Here is a 14522-nt window from a genome sequence, read left to right as displayed (position 1 = left end):
GGGGAGTTACATCCTGTGACTTATTTGAGTCGGAAACCGTATCCTCGGGAAACAAGGTACTTCATTATTGAGAAGGAGTGTTTGGCACTGAAACGGGCCCTTGATTCTTTCAAATATTATCTTTTGGGATGAGACTTTTTAGTTGAAATGGATCATCGAGCACTGCAATGGATTGATAAAATGAAAGATACCAATGCTCGTGTAACTCGTTGGAGTTTGTCAATGCAACCTTTCCATTTTACTGTTAGACATCGGCCAGGGTCAGAAAATGTGACCGCTGAATTTTTTCTCTCACTTACCTTGTGAGAGTTTGGGGGAGTGGGAAGATGTGACGATGTCATAAGTCATCTTTAATCTTTGGGCTATGCCCTGTGTTTTTGTTTGGTTTATATTCGTTTGGTTTACATTATTGATATGAATGTTTGTTTTTGGCTTTATTTTTCTGGTCTAAGGTGCACATTAGGTCAAGAAAGAGATGCCAAAAAGGGTTATTTTTGTAGTTATTTATTCAAAGTTTCAGTTTTATTTCCTTACCTTTTTTTCCTCTGGGCTCATGACTGCAGCATGGTTTGGGGATGAGGGTTTAAGAAGAAGTGCGGCCTTCCTGTTTCCTATTTTATACAATCAAATGGAATTCTGGGTAATGTAGGCATAGTCTACTGGCTAGTCAGAGCAGGGGGGTCATCGTTTATTGTTTATTTTGAATGTGTGTATATGTAAATATATTGTTCAGTTTTTGAATGTATTTTTGTAATGTTGATCTTATGTTGTTTTGAACTTTATCTTCAATTGTGTTTATGTGGCTGTTTGTTAGGGATGCACCGAAATGAAAATTCTTGGCCGAAACCGAAAACCGAAAAAGAGAAAACCAAGGCCGGAAACCGAAACCGAAAAACCGAAAGAAATTATGGCAATTATTTGTACCATTGCATTTATTGCTATGACCGTGTACTAACTTTACTAAAATTAAGACATTGCAATTGCATAAATTAATATTAAAGTTTCAAAGATAATTACAAACACATAAATTATTAAAAAAAAAAACATAAAAATACATAATTACAAATTATGCAAATATTTATTAAGCACATTGCAACAATGCACAGTATTAAAATAAAATTCAAACTAAAAATGTATCCCACTCATGTGTATATTAAATAATAATGTACAGGCCTACTGGCCTGCAGAAAAGTTTTAAAATTAACTGTTCTCTCATAAAAACAAAGTGCATTTAGATGAAGTGCATTTGAAAATTTTCTCTGTAGGACTAGAAAGTGCATTACTTCTCCAGTATAGGCAAGACTGTTATCACTTCTGGGGATGGGGACTTCAGACAGATAACCATCTAGCTGTTGAGCAGTTGAGCTTGTCATCTGCCTGACATTTGAGAAATATTTGAGAGAGTGTATTTAAATAGGGCCAGGGCATAAATAAACATTTATATCAAATTAAAGCAGAAATCTCGCAGAAAAATGGCTACAATCTGATATTATGTATGTGTGTGTGTGTGTGTATATATATATATATATATATATATATATATATATATATATATATATGTCGTCACATATATAGTAGCCTAAGAACAAAATAGCCAACGTATTATTATTATTTGAGGCACTTTCTTGCAGAATTCCACTGAACACATCAGACAACGAGGGTGCGTGCCCCTCATCTGGTGCAGAGACGAGTCTTTTTTTTGCGCTCTGATCTCAGTCTCCTGCGCTTGGCGCTTCTCCGTCTCCACGCGGGTTCTCCGCATCCAGCGCGGCCTGGATCATTTCTCGTGCGCGCTGCCTTATTTCCGCATCCAAGTAATGGTCTTTAAAACGCGGATCAAGCACATTCGCGATGAAGTGCAGAGGATCCGAAAAGATCTCAGTGAGACGTGTGCTAACAGACTCTATAAGACTGTACTTTTCTTTGTTTTCACTTCGTGGTCCGTCTTAATCTCTTTGTTAGGAGACGCTTTAGTGCTGCGAATAAAGGAATAAGAAGAGAGAGAATGTTCTCACTGGTGTGAAGTGAATGTCGCGGGGAGCTCGTGGTCTGTGCTATGCAGGTGCACGTGCAGGTCGCGGTTTCTGTTTGCGTCATCACAACATTTCGGCCGTGTTGTTTCGGTAATAAAAGTCTATCGGCAGAAAACCGAAAATGCCATTTTCGGCCGAAAATTTTCGGTGGCCGAATTTTCGGTGCATCCCTACTGTTTGTGTGTGTATATGGTTTTTCTTTTTGTCGGTTTTCTTATAATTTGGGATGGTTTGACCCTTGAGTTTAAAAAGGGCATACTTGGCCTCTCAGGGTTTAGTGTGTTGGTTGGGGCCTCTACGAGGAGGGTCAACTTTAATGTCTCCAGTGTCAGATGTGAGTCAATAAACTTTTTTTGACTGTAAGCAAGCGTCTCCCTGCCTTTGTTCTGGTCATGTCCCCACAGTCCTCTTGGAAATATCCTACTTATAAATTCTGAAAATGTTTAGGTGATTTTTCATCAAAATAAAGTGAACGCAATGGACACTTTTCTCTTTCCATACATGCATTACCTAGGTTTGGGATCTGCAATAGAAAAATAGGCTTCTTATGCTTATTTTTTTTAAAAACTTAAAAAAAATGTTATTAAACAAATCTTAAAATCGAGCACAGCGTTAGTTCAACCAGCTGATGCGGTCAGCTGTCAAATAGCTCCAATCACTACCATTCTCCAATTAGACACAGGACACTACTGCTCGGTAAGTATGCTCAAACGGCTCGCTACCCTCCCTCCCTCCCCATTATCAGCATATTACCATGCACCTTCTGGTTGTCGTCTCTTTGCTTCAGATCACTTAGGCTTTCAAGTCCTGGTTGGCATGGACCTCACTGCTGAGAGACACTCATCTTCATAACCAGGCTACAGGATAGACGTCCCATTGCCACATCTACACGATTACCACTGTTTGCTTTTAAAGACATTATTAAGAGTCTTAATTGTCATGTATTTCCAAGCTGATGGTTCCGGGGGGTTAATGTTTAAAGCTCTTGTATGTTCAATTCATTTGGGAGCAAGAACCCCCATAAGGAGCTATACCACCAAAGGTAAATTGTGTTCAACATGTAACTTGTTAAAGTGGTCCTGTCTGAACTGAGTTTATTTAAAAAAAAAAAAAAAAAAAAAATGTAAAACCGTAATATTGCTACATATCTTGTCATTGTTATTACAATTTAAAATATCTATTTGGAAATCTAAAAATGTATTCAATTAATAAAAATTTTACTCCAGAAACATTTCTTATTATTATCAGTAATATAGAAAGTTTAAAAAACAGCATTTACTTGAAATACAAAACTAATTTGGTAAAAGTGTGAACTGTTGCTTTTGATCAATTTAATGTGTCCTTGCTGGTAAAAAGTAGTTTCTTTAATAAAAATAAAAAAACATCGCATACCTGTAGGTGATCGATAAGTGAGTAGTATAAATGACCAAAAACAAGTAGAACATCAAAGCAAAAAATAATAAATCCTGCACACTCTCCGTACTTGGAAATTTATCAAAAATTGATTTATTCACAACTTTTCGGTGCCATCTTAATCAGCCATAGACAGTTCCAACATAACCCAATTTAAAAACAAGTACAGATAGTGTGTGGGATTTATTCTTTTTTTGTATTAACAATATACAATACAATATAATGCCCCCCCCCCCCCCCCCACCAAACTTTTAAACAGTAGTGTGAATGAGTAGTGTGCTATGAAGCTGATGCAGCATTTTCATACTTGTGGTGTCACAGAGAATGATGGGGAATGTAGCTGTTTAAGAATGAGCAGCATGTTCTTTCACACTTTATTTCCATTTTTCATCTGTTTACAAACTAAATTTAAATTAGTTTTTTATATCGAGTTACACCTGTTATCATAATCTTTGAAGTTCCATTTGAAAGATACTTTAAAATCCATCTAGAGCTCTTTTTCCTGGATTATTTGTCCTTTCGTGTGATCATGCATTTGATTCTCATTGTGCTTTACATATTTATCTCTAACAGCATAGCGTTGCCCTCCTGCCTCATACACCACAGGAAGCGAGTATTTAGTTATTCGTCATAATCGCATTACCATCATTGTCATCATTATTCTGCTCTCATCAGAGTGATCCATGCACTAGTCATTATCTCAATCACTCTCTGGCATGCTGGCATATAGGAGCATTTAAAGAACTTGGACCCTGTTTAGATCATGTCAGTGTCTTTTATTAATTAGAGATGTGTCTTGCTGCTGCTCGAAGCATGAATCCTAAACATTGAGTGGTGTGTGGTGTGCATCCTTCAGTTACGAACCAAATAACATATACCCTTTCTGAATAAAGACTACATCGTAGAAGACAATTTCAGCAGTGTCAGAATAGTTTTGGGAATGTGTGGAGGCCCATCAGCTCAACACTGGAGGACTCTATCTGTGTGGTGCAAATTGAAATGAGATTTAATTGCAAACAATACAATATTGCCGAAGCTAAGAATGCCTGTAAACAGAAACAGAGTAGATAATTCAGTATTAGTCACAGCTGTGCACAGTCTCCCTTTCTATTTCGTTCTGTCTCTCCATTTCTTTGTTTCTCTTTCTGTCTTCGTGTTCTGCAGAAAGACTGAGAGGAATTTTTATTGGCATGTATGTTGGGTTTAGAGTATCCTGCAGTGTTTTCATTAAGATGAATGATCTACAGAGGCTTAGTATGAGGCCATGTGTGGGCACAATAAAGCTACAGCACAGTTTGTTCAATCATACCTTCACAATTTTGCGTCTTGTCTACGATGCTCAGTCTTCGAGTGTTACTTCCTGTATTGTCTTTAATCACACTATTTTCTCTATGGCCAGATGGACACAGAATATATCCGTTGGGATAGGCTGTAGTGGCCTGATTTTTATTTTTAGTGGTCCTGTCTGTTTACATTGACTTAAAACATCACTGACTATGTTTACCGAATACCTAAATTGATCTCAGGCATGCTTTTAGTGGGTCGAGCATGTAAACAGATCAGCTTACAGTCAAGTGAGTCATGTGGATGTAGGTTTGCATTGGTTTCAGAGTGTTTGGTTTCCCATGAAGCTCATGACTGAATCAAACTATTAGTAATATGCAGTTTGATATGCTGATGAGTGACTGCAGCTTTGCTCAAATAAACACATACATGTAATATTAATTGCTCTTGCAATCAGTGGTGGGATGCTTGTTCACCCTTTCTAATTCTAAATAAATCATTCTAATTGGCTGCTTTGATGCTCAAGAAAGGTTTTTTTTTTTTTTAAACAGTTGTGCTGCTTAATATTGTCATGGAAAATGTTATACATTTTTTTCAGGAATATTTGATTAATAGAAAGTTGAAAAGAACAGCATTTAATTGAGATAGAAACCTTATATATATATTTAACTGGATTATCCAAATATACGGTCAGTATATCCATATTGTTATTTTATATGCAAGTTTTGTTGAATTGACAGTAAAAATAACTATTATACTGCTACTGTGATATTAAATTACTCATATCGTGATATGAGATCTTGGTTTTCTGGTTCGATTTTGAAACCAATTTTACAGAGAGTTGTGTAGCCACAGTGAGCTTCAGTCTTACTATATCCAGAATCATGACTCAGCCAGCCTCTCTGAAGAACAAAAACACACAGACAACACTATCAATCACACACACACACACACACACACACACACACACACACACACACACACACACACACACACAGCCATGCAGTCAACACAATAAAGAATCTAATCCACAAGACACACTCCTGTGAACGAGAAAATGCAATGGTTTTTAGCCCCTTTCTAATCTAAATTTAGCAACAATTAGCTTTACAAATGAGAAAGTGAGTTATTTTTTTTTTTGTTAGACTAAAGACATGGCTTGGTTTGAATTCACATATATAATTGGATGCTAAGAAAGAGTGTACCTCGCACATGGCTACAGAGCAGGATTTATATCTGTGTTAATTAGGTGCGTAAAGATAAAGGGAGAGGTTTGTCAGAAACAAACTGTAACACACAGGCCTTCACGTCCACTTTGCATCCAACTGTTGAAGCAAATCAGATGATAAAGACTGCTGTGCTATTTTTAGATTAGACATGGGGGAGGGATCTTGTGCTTGCGCTCTCTCCAGATCTGTCTCTCTCTCTCTCTGTCTGCCTCTCCCCGTCAATCTCCCTTTGTTTCTCTCCGTCTCAACACCGTTATTTTCTCTGTCTCTCCCTTTGCCTGTCTTTCTCTCTGTCTAGCTTTCTCGTCTTTTACCTCCCCAGTGTTAATTGTGAGAATAGAGATCAGGCTAATTATGTGTCGTTGAGTCGAATCTCCAGGTCTAATTGCACCCCTGCAGTTTCATGTTAAGGAAAGCGAGAGATTTGATGAAGGTGTGGGAGAGAACAAGAGACAAGCAGAATACAAGCAAAGCAGGAAAGAGAGGGCCAGAGGAAGGTACAGTCTGTGAAAATGAGTAGGTGGGTCTATAGTGGCACCTGTTTGGCCTTTCATCAGCACGGCCCTGGTCAATATTCATAGTTAAATGGAAAGTAATTAGCTCCATAATGATGCCTCATACACTCTTTTTGGGTGTATGCTGGAGAAATAGAGAAAAGTCAATAGACCTGTCAACAGGATGATGTATTGTACGTGTGCAAGAAGGGAAAAGACAAATGAAGGCAATGGAGAAAATAAAACGATTTGAAAATGAAAGCAAAAAAATTGTAAATTTATTTTTGTTTGTTATTTTTAAGTATATCACACATCTGTTGTGTCTCTAAGCATGATTACTCCAGCTGAGCAAGAGAGATCAAGAGGGAAATGAGGTGTGAGTGTGAAAAACTCAACCTCTGCACTTAGAGACATTTAAATGACTATGAAATGCTATTTTAGAGACGATTTCTCTGGATGAGAGCACTTGCATTAGTAAGATCATTCTTCATCTATGTTGGTATGTAAGATTGCAAAAGTGAAAAGTGTAGTGTACATCTGAGATGGTGTTACTGAATGACACAGTAGACTTGCAAGGAGTTTTTAATTTTTTTATTACATGATTAGGTTTTCAAATGTTTCCAGTTCAATCAGAAACCTCTCAGATGCTTTGAAGTGAAAAAAAAATTCACTTTAACTTTGTTTATTTTGTGTTTGTTTTTGTTTTTTGTTTTTTTGGCCAGTGAATCACACTTAAAATACAATGAGCCAGTGAGCTTGCTGCTCAACATTCAAATACTTGGTCAGTGTTTGCTGTAGCAGTTTGCTGCACATTTTAGAAATCCTCCACCTTCCCCAGTTCCTCCTTTATAGATCTGCTACTAGTTCATTTCTTGTATGCTATATGTGGGGGTAAATATACATGTTATATGTGCAGCAGTATTTACTTACTGCTGCATATGTATTTTATTTACATGCTCACCACAGCATGTCTGTGTATTGGCAGTAGCAAGTCTGTGTAGTTTTTATTGTATGTGTAGTGTTAACATAATATCAATATATTTTTTATTAAAATCTCAACCATATCGTCAAGGTTATTAGTATATTGCAACACCCTTAGTTTAAAAACATTATTTTAAGCTGAAATGCAATCAGTAATGTAAAAGAAATGAAAAACTTGAACAAACTAGAACTAAAAACTGGTGGAATTTTTTTTTACATGAATAACATTTAATGTTAGCTCTAAATGGACTTGTAGTTTATGCAAGTCTGTGACCGTTATTATAATAGTCTTATTGTTAATGAATGAAATTACCGGCACAGTCCCTAATGACTTGCTTTACTTGTTGCAAGGCTGAATCGGGTAGCGCAACAACACAATTTTTCAATCAATAACAATCCTCACATAATCTGTAGTTAGTTTTCAAACATGCTCTGTTCTAGCGAAACGAAGTGACATTCAGCCAAGTATGGTGACCCATACTCAGAATTTGTGCTCTGCATTTAACCCATCCGAAATGCACACACACAGAGCAGTGAACACACACTGTGAGCACACACCCAGAGCAGTGGGCAGCCATTTATGCTGCGGCGCCCAGGGAGCAGTTGGGGGTTCGATGCCTTGCTCAAGGGCACCTAAGTCGTGGTATTGAAGGTGGAGAGAGAACTGTATATGCACTCCCCCCACCCACAATTCCTGCCGGCCCGGGACTCGAACTCACAACCTTTCGATTGGGAGTCCGACTCTCTAACCATTAGGCCACGACTTCCCACAGTTCTAGCAGTTCTAGCAACTGTTTCAGTAACCTGTAACCATAATGGTTTCTGACACATTGTTTACCAAAAAAAAACAGCTTGAGTTTCTCCCTTCGATGACAATGGAAATGAACTGGGTGGGAATGATATGAGCATTCCTAGAAAAAGTTTGTTTTGAAGGAACTTTGATGTTATTTAAGCTGGACATGGATCAGAGTGGGGGAGAAGACTAACATTACTCATCGTCATCTCAACCAACTCACATATGGGTGGTATTATGAGGATAAGAATCTTTCTTTGCAATTGAGAATGAAACATTAAAAAGACTTTGTCTAAATAATTGGGATTGGTTGAAATACTTTGCATATTTAAACTTATTCAGATTTTTCAGAGCCCACAAAGCTGTGAAATTTCCACTAGGCTCAAAGTCATGTAAAGTTTTGTTGGGTTTTGTTCACAGTAAGCATAAAATGTAAGCTATGGAAACTGATTTTTTATGTTAGTTTTTTTCATTGTAGTTATTTTTCTGGATCTTTTTCTCTCTGCAGCTTCAGATAACAGCCAGAGGTTTCAGGAAACATGTTTTGCATTTGCATTGACGCCACAGCAAGTCCAACAAGTCAGCAGCTCAATGTAAGTCTGTTTATTCAGGAAATTTCCTTCAGAAATGATATAATGATGTTACAAAGCAAAATCCCAAAATAAGAAGAGGAGTTTCTACAAGGCACTGATTGTGTTGGACTCATTTATGATCTCAAATGAATAGTTTTGTCTTTATAGGGACATATCGGGGACCAAATGTGACTTTATGGTGCAAGTACAGTTACGGTAAGCTATTCTCAGTCTAATAAATGTTTTGCATAAATATGAGACTGTATAAAACTTCAGAGCACTAGTATGCTGTTTTCTGCTTAATTCAGGTTTTGTCTGTCAGAGACCAGCTGCCCTCAGGAGGACCACTTCCCCCCTAATCTTTGTGTCAAAGTCAACGGGAAACCGTGTAATCTCCCAGTAAGTTAAACCACAGTCCATTTGTCCATCGATCCATCATTCTAAACTGAGACACATGGTTGAGAAACTGTTGGCCTCTACACTAAATTACATTTTCACAATGTCGTTCGTTTGAAAATGTATTTTTTCTTTTAAATATTTTTAATATAAATGAAGTTCCTCATTTGTTGCGTTCCTATTTTTTTCACCAGGGATATCTGCCTCCTACCAAAAATGGCGTGGAACCAAAGAGGCCCAGCAGACCCATCAACATTACCTCATTGGTCAAACTGTCCACAACTGTCCCTAACACCATCGTAGTGTCCTGGACCTCAGAAATTGGACGGGTAAGTTAATCATATTCCTTCCCTCTCCCAATTTGTGAATGCAAGTACTGCAACATTTGTTTGAAACTGGTTCTTATCAAGAGCCTTGTATAGGAAAAGATGGAAAGTAAGTTGTGGTCTTATCAAATCAAGCAAGCCTATTACAGGAACTCTTGTTGAAATCAAAATGTATTTTTAGCACCCTATACATGTCTTGCAGCCATTTGCAGTCACCTGATATCCAATCATAGCATCGGCTATATGCAGTTTGTGTGAAAATGTCAGCATGTGTGCAGTATTTGAGTATTTTCTCTTAAGTTTTGAGGCACAGCAAAAAAAAGAATCACTGTTGCTGATTTTTCAGAAAAACAAAAATACTATTTGAAGAATATTAATGGATGTGACATCAAACAGAAACAGTTAACATGCATATTAATAATTAAATTGCTTTATGTCTATTCTGTGTGTTGTGGTCTAAGCTAAACGTAAGTGTGTCAGTGCAGTTTAATACATTATTTGAAATATTTTGTGATTTTTGCGAATGGTCATTTATCTTCGATATGTTCTAGAAATGCATATGTGATGGATGAAGGCTCTTGTCCATTAGTAGTTAATGCATATTAACAAGAAGAATCTAGATTTTGGGAAAAAAAGAAAAGGTTCACTGCTTACTTTGAGACTGCTGTAGGCAGACAGGAGTTCATTACTTAATTCACAGATCCCTACATTTTATAAGCTAACCTATTCATCTTCTTGTGCATAAAACATTACTGCACCTATAATATTCAGCCTTATGAATGATGTCATTCCTTATCGTGTAACTTGCCTTGGCGAGCAATGAACAATCCTGGCACTCTCTGTGGTAGATTCCTTAAATGTTTCACTTGCTCATGAAAATTATATGAGCTGTACCTTCTCACTGAATCTAAAGGGCTCTTTATTATAGAACCTGTTCATATGGCACTGATAAAACGGAGATGTAAGGTCTGACCTGAAAAATAAATAAATGATGCCTAGAAGAAGCTTCTTCTCTGCAGTAGGTTTTCCCACTCTGTTATATTCTAGCTCTAGTATTGCATGGTCTCACTGTGATGTTAAAGTTAATAAGTTATTCCATAAAATATAACATATTTCACATGTTGACTTACGTTAAAATATATATAGACTCCATGCTGTTTTATGAGATGTTGCTTGAATTGAGGTATGGGATGGCGCTGTGTCTCTAGTGAAGTATGTACTGTTGGCTTGTTTTCTCAGAGTTACTCTATGGCGGTGTACCTGGTCAAACAGCTGTCATCTACAATGCTATTGCAGAGGCTGCGGGCTAAAGGCATCAGAAACCCAGATCACTCCAGAGCACTCAGTAAGCAAATACTCCAGAGAAATAGAGATATTCTGTCTGTTGTCCTAAAACCTGGAGAAAATTAGCATTTTGAGCTCTGGGTTTCCTCTGGAATTTCCATTGGGTTTATAGAATAGAAGATTTACATTTACTTTAAATCAAAAGTGAAGTAAGGACTTATGTTTCAAATAAATGCTGTTCTTTTGAACTTTCTATTCATCAACGCTGAAAAAATAAATGTAACCAAATATTTAAAAATATATTTATCCAGTTATTGTAATAATGTTTCACAGTATTACTGTTTTTACTGTATTTCTGATCAAATAAATGCAGCCTTGGTGAGCACGAGACATCTTTCATAAACAGTCAAATGTTCTTAGCGACCCCAAACCTTTGAACAGTAGTGTAGGTCTGTGTTTAACATTACTTACAGAGGTTTTTACGTTTAGTTCTAAAATGTTACATGCAGTGATGCCTCAGATGCAAATTTTGGACAAGTTGCTCAATGAAAAATCAGCAGTTAAGCAAAGTCTCTGTTAAGTTTTAACATTTTCCCCCAGATATCAATCTAAAGATGGCACTGAAGATGGTGTTTTTTATTGTTATTTAAATTCAGACAGAAACAGTCTCTGTGTGCTTTTGTTCCTTCTTCATGGCAAAGTTAATGTATATTTTATGTACTAAAACTTTGTTGGTGTGTTGCTTTATCCAATTTAAAACCTTAAAAGTTATGCTCCATAGACTCCAGTCAATAGTCATTTTCTTAAGGCTATTAAGACTAAGTAGTGCTTGATTGTGTATAGATATATTATTCTATATAGCCTAGTGTGAAGTGAGTTCATCTAGGATCGATCTGTTTACTGACAGAAATGCAACATCACAGTACTGCTTTAGACAGATTGCTCTTTGTTCTCGTCTGCCCTTCAAACTGTCCATGATACTTTCAGATTTTATGTAGCCACCTATAAACTGTCTGAAGAGGCCCCTGATGAAAACAAGCTACAGCACAGCAGCCTGAGGCCAGCTCAACCTAATTCTGAAGCACTCTTTTTTTTTCACATGAATTAAGAAATACAAACATCTGTTTAGGAAATTTTGGTCAATGTCTCTAATGCTCACCAAGGCTGCCACAGCCATTACTCCAGTCTTCAGTGTCACATGATCCTTCAGAAATCATTCTTATACAGTATGCTGATTTAGTGCTCGAGCAACATTTCTTCTTGTAGTTAATGTTGAAAACAATTGTGCCTGTGCTCCTTAATATGTTGTGGATTTTGTAAAACATTTAGTGATTCTTTGATCAATTCTTTGAAGTTTCAGAACAGAAATCTTTTTTTATTACATTACAAAAGTCGTTACTGTGACTTTATATCAATTTAATATAAAGTGTTTAATATAAAAATTGTAATATTCATTTAATTCAAAAATAATTACAAATCTTGCTGAACCCAACCTTCTGAACGGTAGTGTAGGAGTGAATGTGTTTAGTCCTTTATTATTGCCGGGTGAAATGTAACCATACTGTTCTTTCACTTCTCCAGTAGCATTAATAACTCAAAGTCATTTATTAATACAATGCCGTTGTAAAGATCTCTGTGTGCTTTCAGCTGCTAATGTGTGCTTATGCTCATGTCCTGCAGTAAAGGAAAAGTTAACAGCAGACCCTGACAGTGAAATAGCAACCACCAGCCTAAGAGTTTCATTATTGTGTCCGGTAAGCATCTTATTTGTGCATTCACTCAGTCACACACACACAATAATGCCTGTTTTTGGATGAATTTTTGGTCTTCATACTAGTTTAAGTCCAAGGACCAGCTGCAACAAACCTCTTAAGCTAAGAAAATCCAATTACATTTCTAAACAAATAAATCAGATTCATAGCGTTTTATATATTATGAGTCATAAACCAGTCTAAAACAGTTAGGCTGGTTAATGTAAGTTGTTTTCTTCATGTGTCTCTTCCTGCTCTTTTTTTATTGATTTATCTTTCTTCAAACCTACGTGTGTGTGTGTGTGTGTGTGTGAGAGTTTACTTGAATTTTTCCATGTTGGATGTCTGTGTGTGTTAACTCTTTAATGATTGTCTGTGCTTTTGCTTGTGTTATGCAGCTGGGGAAGATGCGGCTAATGATTCCGTGTCGGGCGTTGACGTGTTCACACCTGCAGTGTTTTGATGCTACGCTCTACATCCAGATGAATGAAAAGAAGCCCACATGGGTGTGTCCTGTATGTGACAAAAAAGCACCCTATGAACATCTCATCATTGACGGGTATGCAGAACAAGGACAGAACAGAACAGAACAGAACAGCACAAAGAAATGTATTTGTTTGTGAAATTAAGTTGTTTTTACAATCCGGACCCTATATGGTTTATATATGTATTCCTACCTTTTCCTACCCATTTTTCTGTTCATCCTTAGGTTGTTTATGGAGATTCTGAATAGCTGTTTAGATTGTGATGAAATCCAGTTCAAAGAAGATGGTAGCTGGGCCCCCATGAGGTCGAAAAAGGAAGTGCAAGAGGTGTCAGCTTCATACAATGGCATTGGTGGTCAGTCCCAGTCACTCCAGATTATCACTTCATATTTTTAAGGAGCTGTTGCAGGAAACATTTTGGGTGCATTCTTGAAAATTCAGAATTGGTTTAAAGACATCTTAAAACTCCTAATACAGTGCTGGTAATTTTGCACTGCATTGTATTTTGATAAATAAGCTAAATCAAATAAGAAATTGTTGTCATACCTGACACAATAATTGACAGGCTACCTCTGAATACACACAGTACAAGTACAACAGTACAAAAGTTTGTTTTTGTTTGTTTTTTCTGTAAAATAAATTAATGCTTTTATTCAGCAAGAATGAAACAAACTGAACAAAAGTGACAGTAGTTACATTTACAAAAAAAAATAAATCCAAATAAAATAATTCCAAATAAATGCTGTTCTTTTGAACTTTTTATTAATCAGTGAATCCTTATAAAAGTTTATTCAAACCTGTTAAGCAGCTTTCATGACACCATTTCATTTTAATAATAAGAAATGTTTCTTGATCTGGTAGACAATGGCAAACAATGAATACAATGAATAAGTGACATTAACCGTCCCCTGAGAAATGCCGTTGCCATGCATATGCTTATAAAAATTGAACATGCACCCTGAAATTATTTGGTTTACAATCCTCTCTCTATGTGTGCATGCATAATCAGGTGGATGTCGTACGACGGTGTTGGAACAGAACTCTCAAACAAATGGCAACAGTGGAGGAAACGGCAAAAAAGTGGAAGTGATTGATTTGACTCTTGACAGCTCGTCTGAAGAAGAGGAAGATGAAGAACCCCCTCAGAAGAAAAGCTGCCCCTCGCTATCTAGCATCTCTCCCCAGATGGATAATGGGTACATATCAGTATCATTTCAGCAGAAACAATTTTTTCAGTCAAATTATTTTCAGCTTATTAAGTATGCACAAATAACATTCTTTGTTTGGGTTTTGCAGAAATGTTTTACTCAAGCTAGCTTGTTTGTTGGCATGTTCATAGGGTACTACATCTCCACAGACAAGCATCTCCTGTGAGTCGAACACCCAGCATGCCTCAGGTGGATACCAGTTACATTCCCCCACCTCCTCCCCTCATTCAGGACTACCGCCACTACTACTCTACGCCCACTGACCTGTCAGGT

At 36.9% G+C, this 14522-nt stretch overlaps 1 protein-coding gene across 2 annotated transcripts in view; it reads left to right on the top strand.

Moving 5' to 3' along the window:
* LOC132105970 (E3 SUMO-protein ligase PIAS1-like) overlaps window positions 1-14522 on the top strand; it is a 45172-nt gene that overhangs the window by 29033 nt on the left and 1617 nt on the right. For both annotated transcript variants that reach the window (XM_059511558.1, XM_059511563.1), the window contains exons 3-12: window positions 8736-8820; window positions 8968-9015; window positions 9108-9198; window positions 9390-9524; window positions 10761-10866; window positions 12486-12559; window positions 12955-13115; window positions 13266-13396; window positions 14051-14237; window positions 14381-14520. In XM_059511558.1, coding sequence (XP_059367541.1) covers window positions 8736-8820; window positions 8968-9015; window positions 9108-9198; window positions 9390-9524; window positions 10761-10866; window positions 12486-12559; window positions 12955-13115; window positions 13266-13396; window positions 14051-14237; window positions 14381-14520 — 1158 coding nt within the window. The remainder of the gene's footprint in view (window positions 1-8735; window positions 8821-8967; window positions 9016-9107; window positions 9199-9389; window positions 9525-10760; window positions 10867-12485; window positions 12560-12954; window positions 13116-13265; window positions 13397-14050; window positions 14238-14380; window positions 14521-14522) is intronic.

Source organism: Carassius carassius, chromosome 2, assembly GCF_963082965.1.
Source record: "Carassius carassius chromosome 2, fCarCar2.1, whole genome shotgun sequence".
NCBI lineage: Eukaryota > Metazoa > Chordata > Actinopteri > Cypriniformes > Cyprinidae > Carassius > Carassius carassius.
Note: the sequence above shows the minus strand (reverse complement) of the source record. Positions and strands in the feature narration are given on the sequence as shown.